This window comes from Grus americana, chromosome 21 (assembly GCF_028858705.1).
Source record: "Grus americana isolate bGruAme1 chromosome 21, bGruAme1.mat, whole genome shotgun sequence".
NCBI classification, from domain to species: domain Eukaryota; kingdom Metazoa; phylum Chordata; class Aves; order Gruiformes; family Gruidae; genus Grus; species Grus americana.
In genome coordinates, this window is record NC_072872.1 from 6,603,670 (window position 1) to 6,619,230 (window position 15,561).

A 15,561-nucleotide genomic window follows, 5' to 3' on the forward strand; every position below is an offset into this window, starting at 1 on the left:
TGGTTCCTGTCGTCTAGCATCTTTGGATGGCACTATATTTAAACACCCCCTTTTGCTGGAAAGCAGTCAGCTTCAGATTCCTGGGATTCATCTCAAAGCCATTAATAGAAACCAGTTACAAAAACAGAGAAATTGCCCAGGAAACCAACACAGATTTTTTTTTTTTTCCAGACTGAAGCCTGAAGATTTTTTTTCCAAGATAAAAATGTGTTTTGGAAATTGTTCCACAGCATGAAATCCAAAAAGTTGGGTTTGGTGTGGGAAGAAAAGCCAAATGGATTTATGCACCCAAAAAATCATCAGAGGCTGATGCTTACCAGGTATAAATCAGCATGCTTACACTAACTACCATAGACCTGTGTCAGTTTACACCTGCTAAGAATCTTCCTCATAAAACCTTGTGTTCCACAAATACCCATCAGAACATTAATCCTGTCACTAGAGAGCTTTAAGTAATGGTGAAATTTGGTTAGCCTTTTCATTAAAAGAAAAGAGAATGCAGAGTCTCCTTCTCTTCACCTTGTCTTTTCTGTAGATCCCACATAGCTGTGCTTCACCAGATGTTTTCTCTGGTGCTGGATAGATTTGCCTATTCATATAATGTATCATGCCATTCATAACCTGTGAACCCAACTGTCAAACCCCAGTAAATAATAAATAATTTTGATAGTAAAAACAGTTCTTTTGAATCAGCATCAAATTCCACATCGTTCCAAATAAGCACCTGAATCGGATGCAGTTAGGATAAGTTTTAAGTTGGTTAAATTCCAATAGATCAATAAACATGCTCACTGAGGTGGTTGTTTTGTGGGGTTTTTAAAACAGTATTTAAGTACAACCTCCTCAATCTCAGCAGGTGAAGACTTTGTCTAGGGTACCTGATCAAGGGAACACTTGAGTACAAGCCTCTATCTCTATTAGTTTCTTTCAAACTCATTTTTAGTTCACAAATCGTAATCGGGGTTTAAATCTACAGTCCCCCACACTATAGCAGTGCCCCCTATTCAAGCTAAAGGAGTAGTTCCATTAGGTGACAGTGATAATAGGCTGTGATCTTCTATCTAGGCTAGCCACAGAAACAGAATTCCACACGTGTAGCCAGCATTTTCTCAGACATCAAGTATCAATATTATTATTATATTTCATGATATCCATAGGCAGCAACCATTATCAGGATCCCTTTGTGATAGAGAAGGTACGTGCAGAATCACTGCAAAAACACTGACCAAACAAATGAGAAATGGGAAAAAAACCAAGGAGCAAGCAAATCAGGAATGGAAATAGAGACATAAAGACAACACTGACATCCAGAAACCAGGTGTAAATTATAGTCTTGTCTTAAGTTTAATATCTTTGACATATACCAAAGTGTGTAAAAAAGGAAAATCTGGAATATCAGTTCTCTATAAAAGTAATTTTGGTTTAGTTGAAAAAAGAGAGCTAATTTTAAGTAGCTTGCCATGCTTGTTTCACTTAAAATGTCTTTAAAAATAGACAACCTAAAAGCACATTGGATGTTTTTTTCTGCTCCCTCATTCATGTTTACAAGGGTCTTTTTATTGGTGGCATCACACTTGTGTTTATTTGCTCCGCATAGACAGGCTTTATCTACAGTGCGGGCAGCTTCTCATAGGAAAAGTTTGTAGTCTAAACAGACAGGAGCAGGAGGGAGACATGCAACACACAAGGAAATGACTCACCCAAATTCACACAGCAGATGAGTGGCAGAATTACGAATGCAGCTGCTTGTCAGCCTAGTAGTACCTTACTCCCTAGACTATCCTGCCTCTGTCCTCTTGGGGAGCCTAGAAAGCCCTGGCACTATGTGAAGATTTACTATGCACATAAGACTGACAAGCAGACTGAAGGGCAGAGTTAGACAAAATCTCTTTCCTGTCTTTTAGCTCTGGAAAGTTTCAATGATACATGAAACTCAAACATAATTTTGACAGAACCTTGATTTTTAACTTCACAATGGCCTTTGCATCCCTCTTGCCTCTCAGATTTTTCCAGTATTCTGATTCCCTTGGGCAAACAAGTCATTACTACCTGCTGCTTCTTTTCAGGAGGCCACAGTGAAATTATATTTTCTAAATTTTATGTTGTTTAAAATATTAAGTACTTATCTCCTATGTATTCTGAGAGCCAGTAGCGTCTTCAACACATGGAATTAAAAAAAAAAAAAAAGAAAAAAGCAGGTATGAGCTCAAAATCACTACATGAACCATGAGGTTCCTGAGGGGATGGAAAAATACGCAAAGCTGAACTGGAGTTACCATCAATCATAACTTCAGGAGTTGGCTCTATGCATGTATGTGCATCTGTTAATCTTCCTTTAAGGTTCACAGTAGCAGCCAGTAACTGTGTGCTGCTGGGAAGCAAAGGGATTTTTTTCAGGGCTCCTGACAAGCTACCACTTCCAACTGAGTGCCCCCCAAACTTCTAGATCTATACAAATGATCCTTCCAAATTAACTTCTGAATATCAAGTGCCTGAGACAGAAGGTATCCAACCTATGACATGGGACTGACTCACTCCCATGGGAGCTGTGGTTCTGTAGCATCTCAACTTTTTCAAATCCACACTGAAACCACTAGGCTCCCCTCTAGGGGACAGATACCTAGCACCGGTCCAATTTGGCAGATGGTAGACAGCACTGAGATTCAGAAGGAAATTATTGAGGGATCAAATCACCACTTTGAACATTTACTCAGCCAGTGTGTTTGCGTTAAGAAATGTGAGAGAAGGCAGCAGCTCAGAACCGTGACATGCCACCTGGCTGTTAGTCAGCCTACTCATCCACTTTCTAAATTCCAGAAAACAAGGCACTACACAAGCAGACCTGGGTCCCATCTTTCAGTTCAGCAACACTCCTCTGTAAAGACGAAGCCTGCACTTTGCACACTTTTTCATTCCAGATCCGAAGGCAGTTTACATGGAAGTTGTTAAACCTACACAAGGAAGGTAGGTTCTGAGGAAGAGAGGGGAGAAGTAACTGGACCACAGGCCACTGAAGAACATCGTCTAAAATCCTGCATCAATGTCCAGTACTACTCACTCTCATGCCCCTTTAGCGTGCCTAGCAGGCTGACCACACCATAGCCCCGGCTGACCACAAACATAGCGCCACCAGAACCTCGCTCCTTCCATTCTCGCCACAGGCAGAATGACATACTAGCAGAGTCTCTGGCTGTACTGCCAAATCTTTATGGTGGAACAGTCATCAAGGCTGACAGTGTTAGAGAGGTTACAGCGCTTTCGGGCCCTGATTGCAAGATACATAGTAAGAAGCCCTGTGCTTCTGCTCTCCTTTATCAGAGACAAGAACATCACCCAGGTCTGAACCTAAAAGCACTCTGAAGAAGGAAAAAGGAGGAGAAAATTTCACATATACTTAAACAGGCTTTGACGCCATAACTAACTAACTAACTAACGCCTAACTCCCTACTTCTGTTTGTATTTCTCACAAGTAACCTGCTAGGCTTCCATGTGTGGTGGTGCAACCCCCTCCTTGAGCTGCTTGGTACTTGGTGCGATCCCCCCCTTTCCTTGCCCACATGCCAAGGCAGCAGAGCAGAGCGTTAAGGCACCCCCTTAACATACCTGGCTCCTGCTTCCATCGCTTGGGAACAGTAATGACAATCGATCACCTCCTGTACGCCTGTACCTGGGTTGTGGCCCAAAAAGGGGATAATGCCAGAAAAGTTCTGGGTCTGCGCAACTGGTGGAAAGTACCAGAATATTTCACCATCCGAGCTGGGCCAAAGTGGAAAAGTACCTGACAAAAGTCAATTATCTTGGATCCTATAAATAGCAATTCTAAGTGAGACCCTTTGAGTTCTCCTGGATCGCAGCGGGCTGTGACCAGCATCTGCCCTGAGCTGGGACGCCTCTCAGGCACAAACTCCTCGAGGACCATCTGCTGACAAAGCTGACGGACGGCCAGGGTGAAGTCAGCCTCCTCGAGTCTCAGCTATCGCCCGTTGAGGAATGCCGATGCAACGTATTTACTCTAAACTCAAAGAGGGAAATTTTATCTCACACACAGGCAGCAGTAGGTCAGGTTTCTCTAACATGGGAAAAGCTTAAGCCACAGGCACACATCACTGTTTATTTCTGTGAAGAACCAAAATGTTCTGAGAGTACTCAGGGAACAGACACAGTTAGCTGAGAGATGACATTTTGTGTCCCCTTTCTGACCATCAGCATTGTGCCTCAAACCACATCTTTCAGTCTCTCTGTACATGGGAACAGTGTTCTGGTACTATGAGCTTTTGAAGGGAAACTCCATTCCTCACACTAATTGCAGCCCATCTGTTGCACCCGCCTAAAATAATTAAGCAGTGGGATTCCAGGCACGGCATCTTATTTTGAGATCAGAAATGACTGGGAAAGAGTAAAAAAATTAATAGGTTGACTCTGAAAAGGGTGCTCAAAGGTTACCTCCCAGAGATTTATTATTTACTTCAGGTTTGCATGCCATTCCGTTTAAAATAAAAATACTTTGGCTGAAAGGAGGTTGCTTTCCATAATACAATGTAATCCTGCTGCCAAATTTAGACACACAAACATGGAGCCTGGCCAACTTTTAAGGGTAGTCTATGTGAATTGTGTATTTGCTCTAGACCAATCCAAGAGGACTCTGGCAACCATAACTTTAGCTAAAGAAAACAGAATGCTACTTGCTTTGCCTCCTTTAGAAAACAAGTGTTCTATTTCTGCCTACAAACCTACTTGCTTGAACCAGCATTGGTCCTTCTGTCCAGTAACCTTCTACCACCCTTTAGAGAAAAAAAGGATCTTCACCTCCTATAAGAAAGAGAGGAAAATGATAAACATTTTTTAGTATCTTGCCAAATGTGACAGAGGAAACATGTCAGAGCTCAGAAGCTCCTAATTTCTTATTATATCTTAAATAATACAATAATCCCAGTTAAACTAGTGGTATAACATGGGACCTTTCAGTGCTCTCTAGTCTCTGAGGATTTCTTACTCTAATAAGCATCATTACTTCCATGATGATTACTTCCACTCCCTTTCTTCCATGAAATCAACCAGCAGCTCTGAGGTGCTTTTTTACCTGCACATTAAACATGAACACCAAGAGAGAATAGCCAGCCATCAAGGAAGAAATTGACAGTATTCTGAAGTTAGTACATTCTCTGAAAAGTGCCATTTATGAGAAATGGTTGAAAAGCATGTAACTCTGCTTAATTTTTCTTGCAAAAACTGCCTGCTCTCCAAGTGGCCCTCGAGGAGTTATGGAAGAGTGAAATACCCCAGCATGATGATTCTAGCAAAATGAAACTAGAATGAAGGAACATTTCCATGGCACCTTCACCCAAAACGCCAAAGCATTTTTCAAAATTATCACATTCACCCATGACAAAAATATAGCTATTCTTGAGTGGAACATGGCAGGTGCTTCACAAAACAAAATCCACTATATAATAGTTTAGGACAGAGGAAAGAAAGGATGCCCTTCAGACCTAGGAAAAGCAACAGAAGAGCCCATATGCAGCAGCATCTTCTGGACAGTAACTGAAACAATATGATTGGCCAGGGAAGCCAAACCAAGGCCTGCTAAGCCTGGGTGACCAGTCATAGATTCTGCCTCCAGGATGTACCTGCTGATTCTGCTGCTGAACAGACTCCAGCTGGCTGTTCCATAACAAACTAGCTGCCTCAGTGCTGACAGCAGCGAAAACCCTTTGTCAGTAGAGGAAACAGCTCTGACTCAAAAGCACCCAGGGAATGGAGCTGGTGAGTAACATGGTGCTGTTTACACATAGTCATGTTGCTGACTGTAACTTTTGTAGTTTCTTCTACCTTTTTTTCTTTTGGCATGTTCTTCTATGACTGCTTAGTCAAGTTTAACCAATTCCTCACTGGCTGGTGATAAAGCTTAGCCAGAAGCATCCTGCCATGAATTGTTAATTCCCTTAAAATAAACCTGACAAATTCCAAGCTATTAGTTTTTTACCTGATGGGCCGACTCCTTGCTCAGGACTCCACATCCTTGTCTTAACACCAATCACTTTGCAAGTGGTTACAGGACTCTGAAGCGGTTGCATCTGCTGAGAGGCTCCGGGACCGTTAAGTCTTCTCCGGACCTAGACATACCAAAGGCAATGACACTTCCTCAGCACAAGACCTGCCTGATCGGCACCAAGTCTTGTTTATTGAACAAGTGAAAAACCTCATTTTAAACCAATATTTCATGTTATTTTTCTACTTTAAACAAAATTTTAGCCACCTTTCCTAAGGAAATGAGGCACAGGTAGTTATACAATCCCACTGTCCATTCAACCTCCTCTTTCTTCCCATTATTTTGAAACACAACAGTCAATTTCAGCAACGTTTGAGAGTAGGGGACAAGTCTCAGTTTCATAGTTCTTATAAGTTTTGTAACCAGCATAACAGAGGAAAGATGCATTGGTGCTCATGCAGTAAGCAAGATTAAAAAATTCAGTCTTATTTCAGGGAATGACACAAGAGTGACATATCAGATGGTGGTCTTAAATTCTCTGACTCACAGAACTTCTTGTTTCAGTTTTGTTCCTCTGTCTTACAGGGAAAAGCAAGCAAGAATGGAAACCTCCACAGGAAAGCCAGCACACTCTATTTGCTTAAAACTAGCTCAGATGTCTACAAGAGCTACAGTTACTGATTTTAATTTTTTTTTAATTTAAAAATCAGTAGGAAAAGCAAAACCCACTTTTCAAAACCATTTCAGTTCAGCAAATGCAAAGCTCTGAGTTAAGTATGGAGTGTTGTTATTTTTGGAGAGTAACTGACCAGGCCCAGCCCAAGCGAACCCAAACCAGGATGTTTTCACAGTCAGAACAGAAATGCCAACAGCAGCACAGCATGAATGGTGAAAAGAAAAGATGTAATTTTGGTTATCCACAGGTGCTGTTTGCAAGATCAGTAAGATCACTTCAGCCAGATTTTCAGCTAGTGTAAACAAGCATGGTTTATTAACTTTGGAATACATGGGCTAGGGTGCACACCCACTGAAGTAGAGCTGGCTTCATATTTTGAGAAGGACCAAGTGAGAGCTACTGAAGCCAAGGTACACACACCAACTCATCCTAGGTAACATTTTGACAGTTTTTAATATGCAAGTGTCCCATTTAATACAGGTATTACCTTACCAGAGTAAAGGTACATATTGTTTCTGCTCAGGAATTACTGGGCAATGGTAGTAAGGTAACAGAAGGAGCAAGGTCCTACTAACACCCTGAAAGGTGTGTTTTGTACACCAGATGTAAACATTCCCTGACCTGAGCTAACATGTACTCCTTTTAAGACTGGTCTTGAGTTTACTAATGGAAGAAAGAACAACAGATCCCACAACACAGACATAAAGAATTTGGGCTTCCGGTGCCAGAGTTACGATATACAGACAAATCTTCCTGCAGCAAAGGAGAAGGCATCACTCCTTCCCTCTCCCTCTGATGTAAAAAACCCCCAAAAACCAACCAACAAAAAACCCCACAAAAATAAATCAAACAACACCTCCTCAAAAAAAAAAAGGACACCACAAAAAACCCACACTCCAAAAAAAACAGGTTCTCAGGCACACTATTTATCAGGAGCCAATGCAACCGTAACATGAAGAGGATCTCTCTACATTTGCTGCTACAGTCGTGTGCAGCCAGGTTCACTGAGCATCCCACAGCCTGTCCTCAGCACTTCACCACTCACGTGCCTGCTCCCATGAAATCATAGCTGAAAAAATTGTGAACACTCTTTCAGTCTGAACCCTTTCAAGGTGACAGTCCATGAGCCTAACAAAATCTGACTGTCTCAGTAATACCAACATAAATTTTCTTCCAAACTCCCCGTGCTTTAGCATTTGAGGACACCCAAACCTTTTGCAAGTCTCCAAACAGCCTCAATTCAGGTCAGTGTTTTCCTTCAATGTAAATTCTCTGGTCCCATTACAACCTATGCAGCTCCTGGTTTGAATCAACTTCAGGCCTGGTCTCATGAACTGGAGAAGCCCTCATTACATGCCACTCCATTTCCTCTCCACATGACTCCTTCCTGGACAGCCAGAACCGTCCTTCTGTCTGCGCCAAGGACAGCATGGAGAGGGCATCCATGAGCTCAGACTCATCGTCTGCATGACCTCAGGGCTGCTTTAACAGCTAGCAGACCATCCAACATGCTTTGCAGGGTAAGCGCGAGATTTCCAAAGGAAAGGAGCGTCTTGTATTGACTGCTGGACTTTCCCTTTTCCTCTGACAAACTCAAAGTTGACTAGAATTAATTGGAAGTGAGCCAAACTACAGCAGACAATTACCAGGAAGCCTTTTCCTGTGGAGAACTGGAGCAAATGGCTGCCATATAAAGCTAAAAATCTCTTCTCTCCAGACCATCAGAGGTGCTACAGTTAATTCCTGTCTGTGCATGAAGAGATTAAGCTAAACTGCTGCAGTTTACACTCTTTAAATGTTTCTGCTTTCCACCCATTTGGGGTTCAATCCTTCTTACCAACTTTCTTGGCTTCCTCATTTGCACTGAAATAGGACTGATACCTTTTATAAAAAAGGTAACAGAAATAAATTTTCTACTCCCCATCAGTACCACAGATCTCCTGCTTCAGCATTATTTCTTAGAATCTCTTGTCATTACTAACACTTCATCTCTACCACTGCGCACCACTAAGCAGTTGTCCAGCTAGGCAAAGTACTGGCAGTTGATTCAGGCTTTTCCACCGCTGTGCCAAGCAGATCTATCTTGGATTGTCTTAGAGACCACAGTAGTTGAGGAAAAGCTACAGCAAGCAGTTCTTTTGTATTGCTCCCTTTCCCATATACAATCAGGCCTCATTCTCAGCTCTAAGTTATTTGTAAGTTATATTGGATCAATTTGTGTGGATGAAAGAACTGTTATTTTATGTCCAGAATCCACTAAAAAACTTCAAGAATCCATATTGATGCAATTGAACACCACATTTTCTAGAGAAGACTCCTAAAATGCATTTAATTCCTACCCTAGTAAGAAGCACTGCTCTCCAGGTCAAGGAGACAACTAAAATCTCAAGTTTGCCAGCAACCATTATTTGCTAGCATTAGAAAGAAATGGTATTTCTGCTACATCTATGTCAGAAGCTCACTACCACCACACTGCTGGGTTTTGACCTTTCTGAAAGGGAGAACACCCTCTGAGTTTGTAATGTCATGCTTCGGCTAAGAGAAAAATTCAGAACTTTTATCCCTTCTGAGTCAGCTGACTTCCTATTTTAGAGCCAACTCATTTCAGCACAAACCTGATCGCTGTGATAAAACTACCAAACCTGATTTTCTGTTCAGCTAACTGAGCTTGCTCTCTGTATTTATGTCCCTAATTCTTGGATTGCATGCACTTAAGCATGAGAGTAATTGGTTTCATACTCCAAATTTGAGGGACCTTTCCAGATCAATGACCGTCAGGCAGTTTCAAAAACAAAAATCACCATCCCCACTGGATAACTCCAGTCTCTCTAATACAGAGCACAAATTCCTCTAGCAACCTCCTGCTGACTTTCAACCATTTCCTCTCAGAGCAGCAGAATGAGATGCAGAAGAAATCTTCAAGTCTTAAATATTTTGAGAATTATAAAGGTCAAACCTTTCCTGTTTGCATCCCGTTTTTTTTCACTACTACAACTACATATGCATATATAACTATACAATTACAAAGCGTGCAGGTACCTTGGTAGGCACGTATTTTGGAGAGGAACAGCAATTCACAATAAAGCTTTGTGAAGAGTATACTATGTATACTCGTGCTCCCCCTACAGAAAAATAGGTGTAGCTTTTGTGTCTCTGATTCTCCCTGTTTAGCAAGTGAGAGTTTAAAATTGCATCCTGTGGTCAAGGGAGTTAAAGCAAATTGATACAACCCTAGTATATATTATCTGATTAGTGCCACGTAAGACAGAGAGTCTTTGCAGTGTCTGCCACACAGAAAATACAAATCCTGAGACATGCTTTGAGGTTCTTCAGCAAAAAGGAATATAGCATTTATATGACTAAGGCTGGCAGTAAATGCCAGAGATGGTTTACAGACAATTTTATAAATTATACAGTAGTTCCAGACTTCTATACATGGTTGTGTAATTATGTCTAATAGATGTAAAAGTAATGACTACTCTTGGCAGACTACAATTTGGAGGACTGGACTACAACTCGGAGAGCATACCATTTAATAAGCTATTTCGTGGAGACTTGCAATTCACCACACAAGTACCCTAATAAAACATGATCATTGCCAAGTACAAGAACTCACTCGCACTGGAACATCACAAGGTATTGAATGATTATTCTTTGCAATTCCCACTATTTTAGTAATTCTTCCTAGTTCCTATCCCAGTGTAAAAACAAGTTAGAAAGCAAGCTGGTGGTGCTCATCCAGGAAAATGGCATACAAAGTTCTCTGCCTGCATGATCCCAGCAGACATGAGGACAAGTTTGTGAACTACAGCCACATCGTGATGCTCCCCAAAAGGAAGAGAGGTTTTATGCCAAAGTAGAGAGAAGTAAGACCAACCTAAGTCCTACTGGAAAAAAAGAGATAACGTATCCTTGGGCAGTTTGTAGATTTAGAGACTAGAAGATGCAAGTTATAGGATTAAGTAAAACAAAATCAAAGAAGAATAAACCTCAAAACTGGAATCAGAGGTACAGCACTGATAAATGAGCAGGGCATGCTACTGCTAAGTCTTTTGCTCTGTGTAATTCCAAAGGCATCCCAACTCTTCACCACCCAGCAATCTCCTGGAAGTGTGCAAACTGATTACCATTTTTCCCTAGACAGAAAGCCAGCAAACTTGGACTAAGAGCCAGTAAGGGAAGCCACAGGACTGACAGAGACCAACAATGCAGGCATAAAGGCTCTCAAAACAAATGCGACCGGGGGGAGAGGAAGGGGAAGACAGACAGGGACCTGACTTCAAAGGTGCTAATGCTCTCAGGCCCCAGCCTTTCATATATGCATCTTTGTGCAAGGAGTGCATATTGGTATTTTAGAAACACCTAGATGCACTCTGCATATTGAACAAACATGTAAGCCAGACTCAACACTCAATCTTCTCTTGCCTGGCTAGTTTGAGGCTCGTGGCTAGACATCCTCCTCTTCATGAAATCCTGACAATAGGCTGAATTAAAGAGTCCTGCTGGTCTTGGTTAAAAGCAACTGCAGCCTATATAAAGCACCAAAAGGACGGAACATCTTTTTAATTTTTTTTTAATCAAAGTTGCCTGCTGTTAACATATAGTTTGGAAAAAAGGAACTATAAAAATATGCTAACCACTTGTTTTTACAGGACTTCAATACAGTTCTCAGAATACCAACAGTTTTCTAGCAAGATTAATCAATTTTTAAGTGTGGGTGCATCCTTTCATTAAAATACTGACATAAAGAGCCAGCTAGCGTCTACATTAATGGCTAAGGAGTTTCAGAGCCTTTGAATTCACTGCCATCTAGTGACAAGATCACCAGAGCGCCATACACAGAACCTCAGACACATTCAGTGTGCGAGGAGTCACCTGTCCTTCCTGCAGCGAGATTAAATTATACCTTATAGCAACGAGTTCCAGATTATTATTTTCTTCCCTTTCAGTTTAGTCACATGTTCTGCTCCTAGCAGATAAAAGGGAAAGCATTCTCAGGGTCGCTTCCCTGTATGCCGCAGAATAACGACCCTAAGGGAGTCGATTCTTTTTCCCTCCTTTCTCTCAGAGATCAGTCCACCCGATCAATCTGCTACAACACAGACAGGGAAGAGCTAAATCGCACAGAAGTTAACTGCCTCAAACAGAAAAATTAAAAGCAGAACCCAAACCAGAACCCAGATATAGAGTCTTCTGTCAGGGTTTACTTTATACATCTATATTTTTCACAGCTTTCACGACTCTCTTCAACCATACAAAGTCAGTGATTACAACAGGATTGCCTCGGGCACAAAGAAGTTTTTGTAATTAATGAGCAATTAGCTCTAAACTTTTATTGATACCAATATCCAAATGTTCTGTATGACATGGGTCTATCGTAGAAAAAAAAGCAACAACTTTTTTATTAGCACAAAACAGAAAAGAAAATAAGCCTTTTAAGGACGCTCATGCAATGCCTAAGGCATATGCACACCAAGGCTTCAGGTAAGTGAAAATTAAAGCTTTTGCAGATATATTCTATGAAATTCTGATCCAATTCATATGTCACCATAACTCTTAACCAGCCCTTCTATAGTAAGGCTACGAAAGAATGCAATTTTGAAAGAACTTTTCAAAATGCTTGTCTTATATAGAATTAGAATTCTTTCACTTATCCCAACTCCCACAACTGATTGTTCTTACAGTACATCGTTCAGTCTAATCTTAAATAGCAACTTGAGAAATTCAGTTGCAGTCCAAGACACTTTTGCTCAGACATAGTTGGGAGCAGCAGCACAGGACTGTAAACAGCAGTGCCACGTCACTATACAAGAGCTCACACTGTTCTTCTGGGGAGGAAAAGCATATTGCTGTCAGGTTTGTCCCTGGAGAACTGTTCACCAAGATTGAAAGTCTCCTCCTATTAATTTCATCACACTCAGAAAAAGGTTAAATGTAATCCATGTACTTAAATATTTTTTTAATTACAGTCACAGGTTAAAACTCATTACAAGTGTTTTTATCGCTTTGAACTCTTCAGAAATATCTTGGGTGTTTGCCATCCTGCAGGAGGATTTTTCAAACCAGCTCTTTTCCAGATGCGCTCCAAGTCACTCTCAAATTTTATCTAAAACAGAAAAAAAAAGAAAAAAGAAAGAAAACTGGTAACATAGCTCCGAAACAACACTCAAGTATTCAGCCGCTGCCCACGTGTCCCGAGGAGAATCTAGGTATAACGCACACAAAGGAAACAAATGCTTTTAACTAGGCAGCTTGTTCTAAATGTCACAATAGTTAGCCTTACTGCAGAAAATACATTAAAATGCACAAGGATCTTGGTAGCATTATTTTAAAAGTCCTGTGCGAGGAAAACTGAGGGGATGGAAAACAGAATTGTAAGAAAATTAAGAGAATTTTCGCATCATAACATGTTCAACACTGCTTCCTAAAAATCTGGAAAAATGGAATTACAATTAACCCCAATTTGCACCTAGACAAGGTAAAAATTACCAGAGAATGAACTAAACTGTATCACAGCAAACCCAACAGACTATTGAAAGGCAGTGTTGAATCAGAACATCTACAGTTTGAATGAAGGCCCATGTCTTCCCTCACTGCTTCTGTTAAGGGAAGTAAAAGGCACCTATACAGAAAAATAGGAAGCACTTAAGGATGTTGAGACAAGAAAGAAATTAAGATTAAACCAGCCCCTCTGGTATAACAGACACATGAATTAATCTTTCACACAAACACTAAAATTCTCCTCCATTAGCCACATGAAAGTTACTGTCATGCAAGAAAAATTACGCCTAGTAATTATCACACATATGTTTACAACGACAGAAATATTCTGAATTACAAGAATATGTACAGGTCATACACAAACCAGAAAAAGCTATTGTACCAGTAAATACTGAATTCATTAAGGCTCTCCAAGCTGCTGCCATTTTTCCCCAAATCAATTCCACCTAATCATCTGACACCCAAACAGAGCCCAGTTTGAGAAGTGGGCACATTTACGTCAAGAAGTTCTGTCTACCCTGCGCTTACCTGACGTTTCTTCTTGCGACCTTCCTTTATCTTCCTCCGTACAAACTTTCTGCGCTTTAGCAGCTTTTTGAACTTGTGCCGATTCATTTTCCTTCTGCGAATCTTCAAAACATTCTTACATTGAAGCTTGTTGCTAAGCGTTCCTTCTCCTTCCTCCACATCAGCTCCCTCACCAGATGGGGGACAGTCATATTGCTGGAGAGGTTCATAGCCCACATCTTCCTGAGCATTAAGGACTTCTGCTTTAGGAAGGGAGTACCTAACCGTCAGCCAGCTTTCTAAGGGGCTGATGGAAAGTTTTCTGGGGATCAGCATCTCTTCCAGTTCAGGGTCCAGAGCATACCACCGCTGAGGTTGGGCTCCACTCTTGTTAGATGGCTGTGTGCAATAGTGCACAGATGTAGAATGATAGCAAAGAAAGGAAGACACTGACCTTGGCAAAAGGTGGCCTTTAAGAAGAAAAGAATTTCACTTAAGAGGTAGAATTTTCAAACAGTACCTTAAGAAAAGCTCTGACCGGCTTTCAAACCACCAGACAACTGTGGCCAGAATAACCTAATAAAGGAAGCTGCTTACAAAAATTATATTCACATCACAAAAGGAAGAATTGTTTTAATTTGAACTTAATTACACTGCCATAAGACCATCTGCTAAAATCACATTATACACTATTTTACTGTGAAGACTGTGTAAGTGCAATTTGGACTGGCTAGCAAGTGTTCGCTCTATTAAGGCTTTCTGCTGCTAAGGAATCTCCTCCTAAGCTTAAAAGAGATCAAATCAGAGCTACACAATACTGACAGAATAGATCAGAGACATAAAAACATTCCACAACCACTGAATCAACAACAGCCTCACCACTCTTACACTGCTTGCTGGAAAAGAAATTTCTGGGAGCCCAATTACCCCAGGAAAAAACAAAACAAAACAGAAACAACAGAAAATTAGGTCACACAACATCTGTTTACCTGCAATTCGTGAAGCCTTCAGTAACTGTGAAGTCAGCTGTGATATTAACATATTGTTTCACTTTGTCCGCTGTCAGAGCCAGCAATGACTGTTAAAATAAGAACATTTATTCAATGAGGCAAACATGTTGGTTTTACAGTTTAAAAATATCTTCTAAACTTAACCCAAAACCCCAAAGAGATGGGCTGAGACATTCTAAGCTCTCCCCTCATTTTACCAACGCACTGTCAGATTTTGCTGCAGGGGCCTGGCCCACAAGCACTGGTGTAGCTGAGCTGCAGAGGTGATTAATAAAGCTTCGGCTGTTCCAGGTTTAAAAACAAGATAACTTCAGCCCAAGCCCCACCGGCACACTTCTGCCCTGCTCCAGTACGAAGGCGCTGCTTCCACAGCAGAAACTGGACCACCAAAAAAAAAAAAAAAAAAAAAAAAAAAAAGACACCCGCTGCCCTCAGGCCGTGAGGAACAGCCGCGCGGCCTAACGAGGGGCTGTTACTGAAGCGGGCCGGTCCGCAGCCCTGCGGGCGGCCGGGCAGCCTCCCTCTCCGCAGCCCGGCCCGCAGCCCCCACCACTGCCCCGCTCCCGAGGCACGGAGCCGCCAGACACCCCGCACCGACCGGGCCCTGAAGGCCTCGGCCCGCCATCACTCACCATCCCCGCCCGCCCTGCCCCGGAACTTCCGGCGGCCGCGGGGCAGCGCGGACAGGGCAGCGCCCCCCAGCGGCGCCCGCAGGCGCTGCCGCGCAGGCGCCGTGAAGCGCGGCCGGGCCGGGCCGTCAGGCACCCGCAGTCCCCCTCGCTCGGTCGCCGCCGCCGCCCCGTTCCCGGCCCCGCAGTCGGGCGCGGCGTCCCGGTTTCTCCCGCTTTCGGCAGCTGCCCGCCGCTGCCTCGGGAAAG

The 15,561-nt window shown here is 42.2% G+C and overlaps 2 protein-coding genes across 3 annotated transcripts in view; both read right to left on the bottom strand.

Annotated features, from left to right (window-relative positions):
• MXRA8 (matrix remodeling associated 8) overlaps positions 1-14,752 on the bottom strand; it is a 39,111-nt gene extending 24,359 nt beyond the window's left edge. Inside the window, exons 1-3 of one of the 2 annotated variants that reach the window (XM_054849659.1) lie at positions 14,663-14,752; positions 5,984-6,113; positions 4,735-4,809 (exon numbers count right to left, since the gene is read on the bottom strand). In XM_054849659.1, coding sequence (XP_054705634.1) covers positions 4,735-4,750 — 16 coding nt within the window. In that variant the 5' untranslated portion in view covers positions 4,751-4,809; positions 5,984-6,113; positions 14,663-14,752. The remainder of the gene's footprint in view (positions 1-4,734; positions 4,810-5,983; positions 6,114-14,662) is intronic. The other variant, XM_054849656.1, reaches the window with a different exon arrangement.
• On the bottom strand, positions 11,964-14,757 carry AURKAIP1 (aurora kinase A interacting protein 1). The gene is made up of 3 exons (XM_054849661.1): positions 14,663-14,757; positions 13,695-14,143; positions 11,964-12,771 (listed from the first exon to the last, which is right to left on the bottom strand). Exons 1-3 carry the CDS (start codon positions 14,712-14,714, stop codon positions 12,664-12,666), a joined length of 609 nt encoding a protein of 202 aa, XP_054705636.1. The 5' UTR covers positions 14,715-14,757; the 3' UTR covers positions 11,964-12,663.
• Between the last annotated feature and the right edge of the window lie 804 nt (positions 14,758-15,561).

Coding starts and splice junctions, on each gene's coding strand:
- AURKAIP1 (XM_054849661.1), bottom strand. CDS start 14,714: ATGTTAATATCACAGCTGACTTCACAGTTACTGAAGGCTTCACGAATT. Junction 14,144..14,662: donor GAAGGCTTCACGAATTGCAG/GTAAACAGATGT, acceptor TTCTTCTTAAAG/GCCACCTTTTGCCAAGGTCA. Junction 12,772..13,694: donor GTCGCAAGAAGAAACGTCAG/GTAAGCGCAGGG, acceptor TTTCTGTTTTAG/ATAAAATTTGAGAGTGACTT.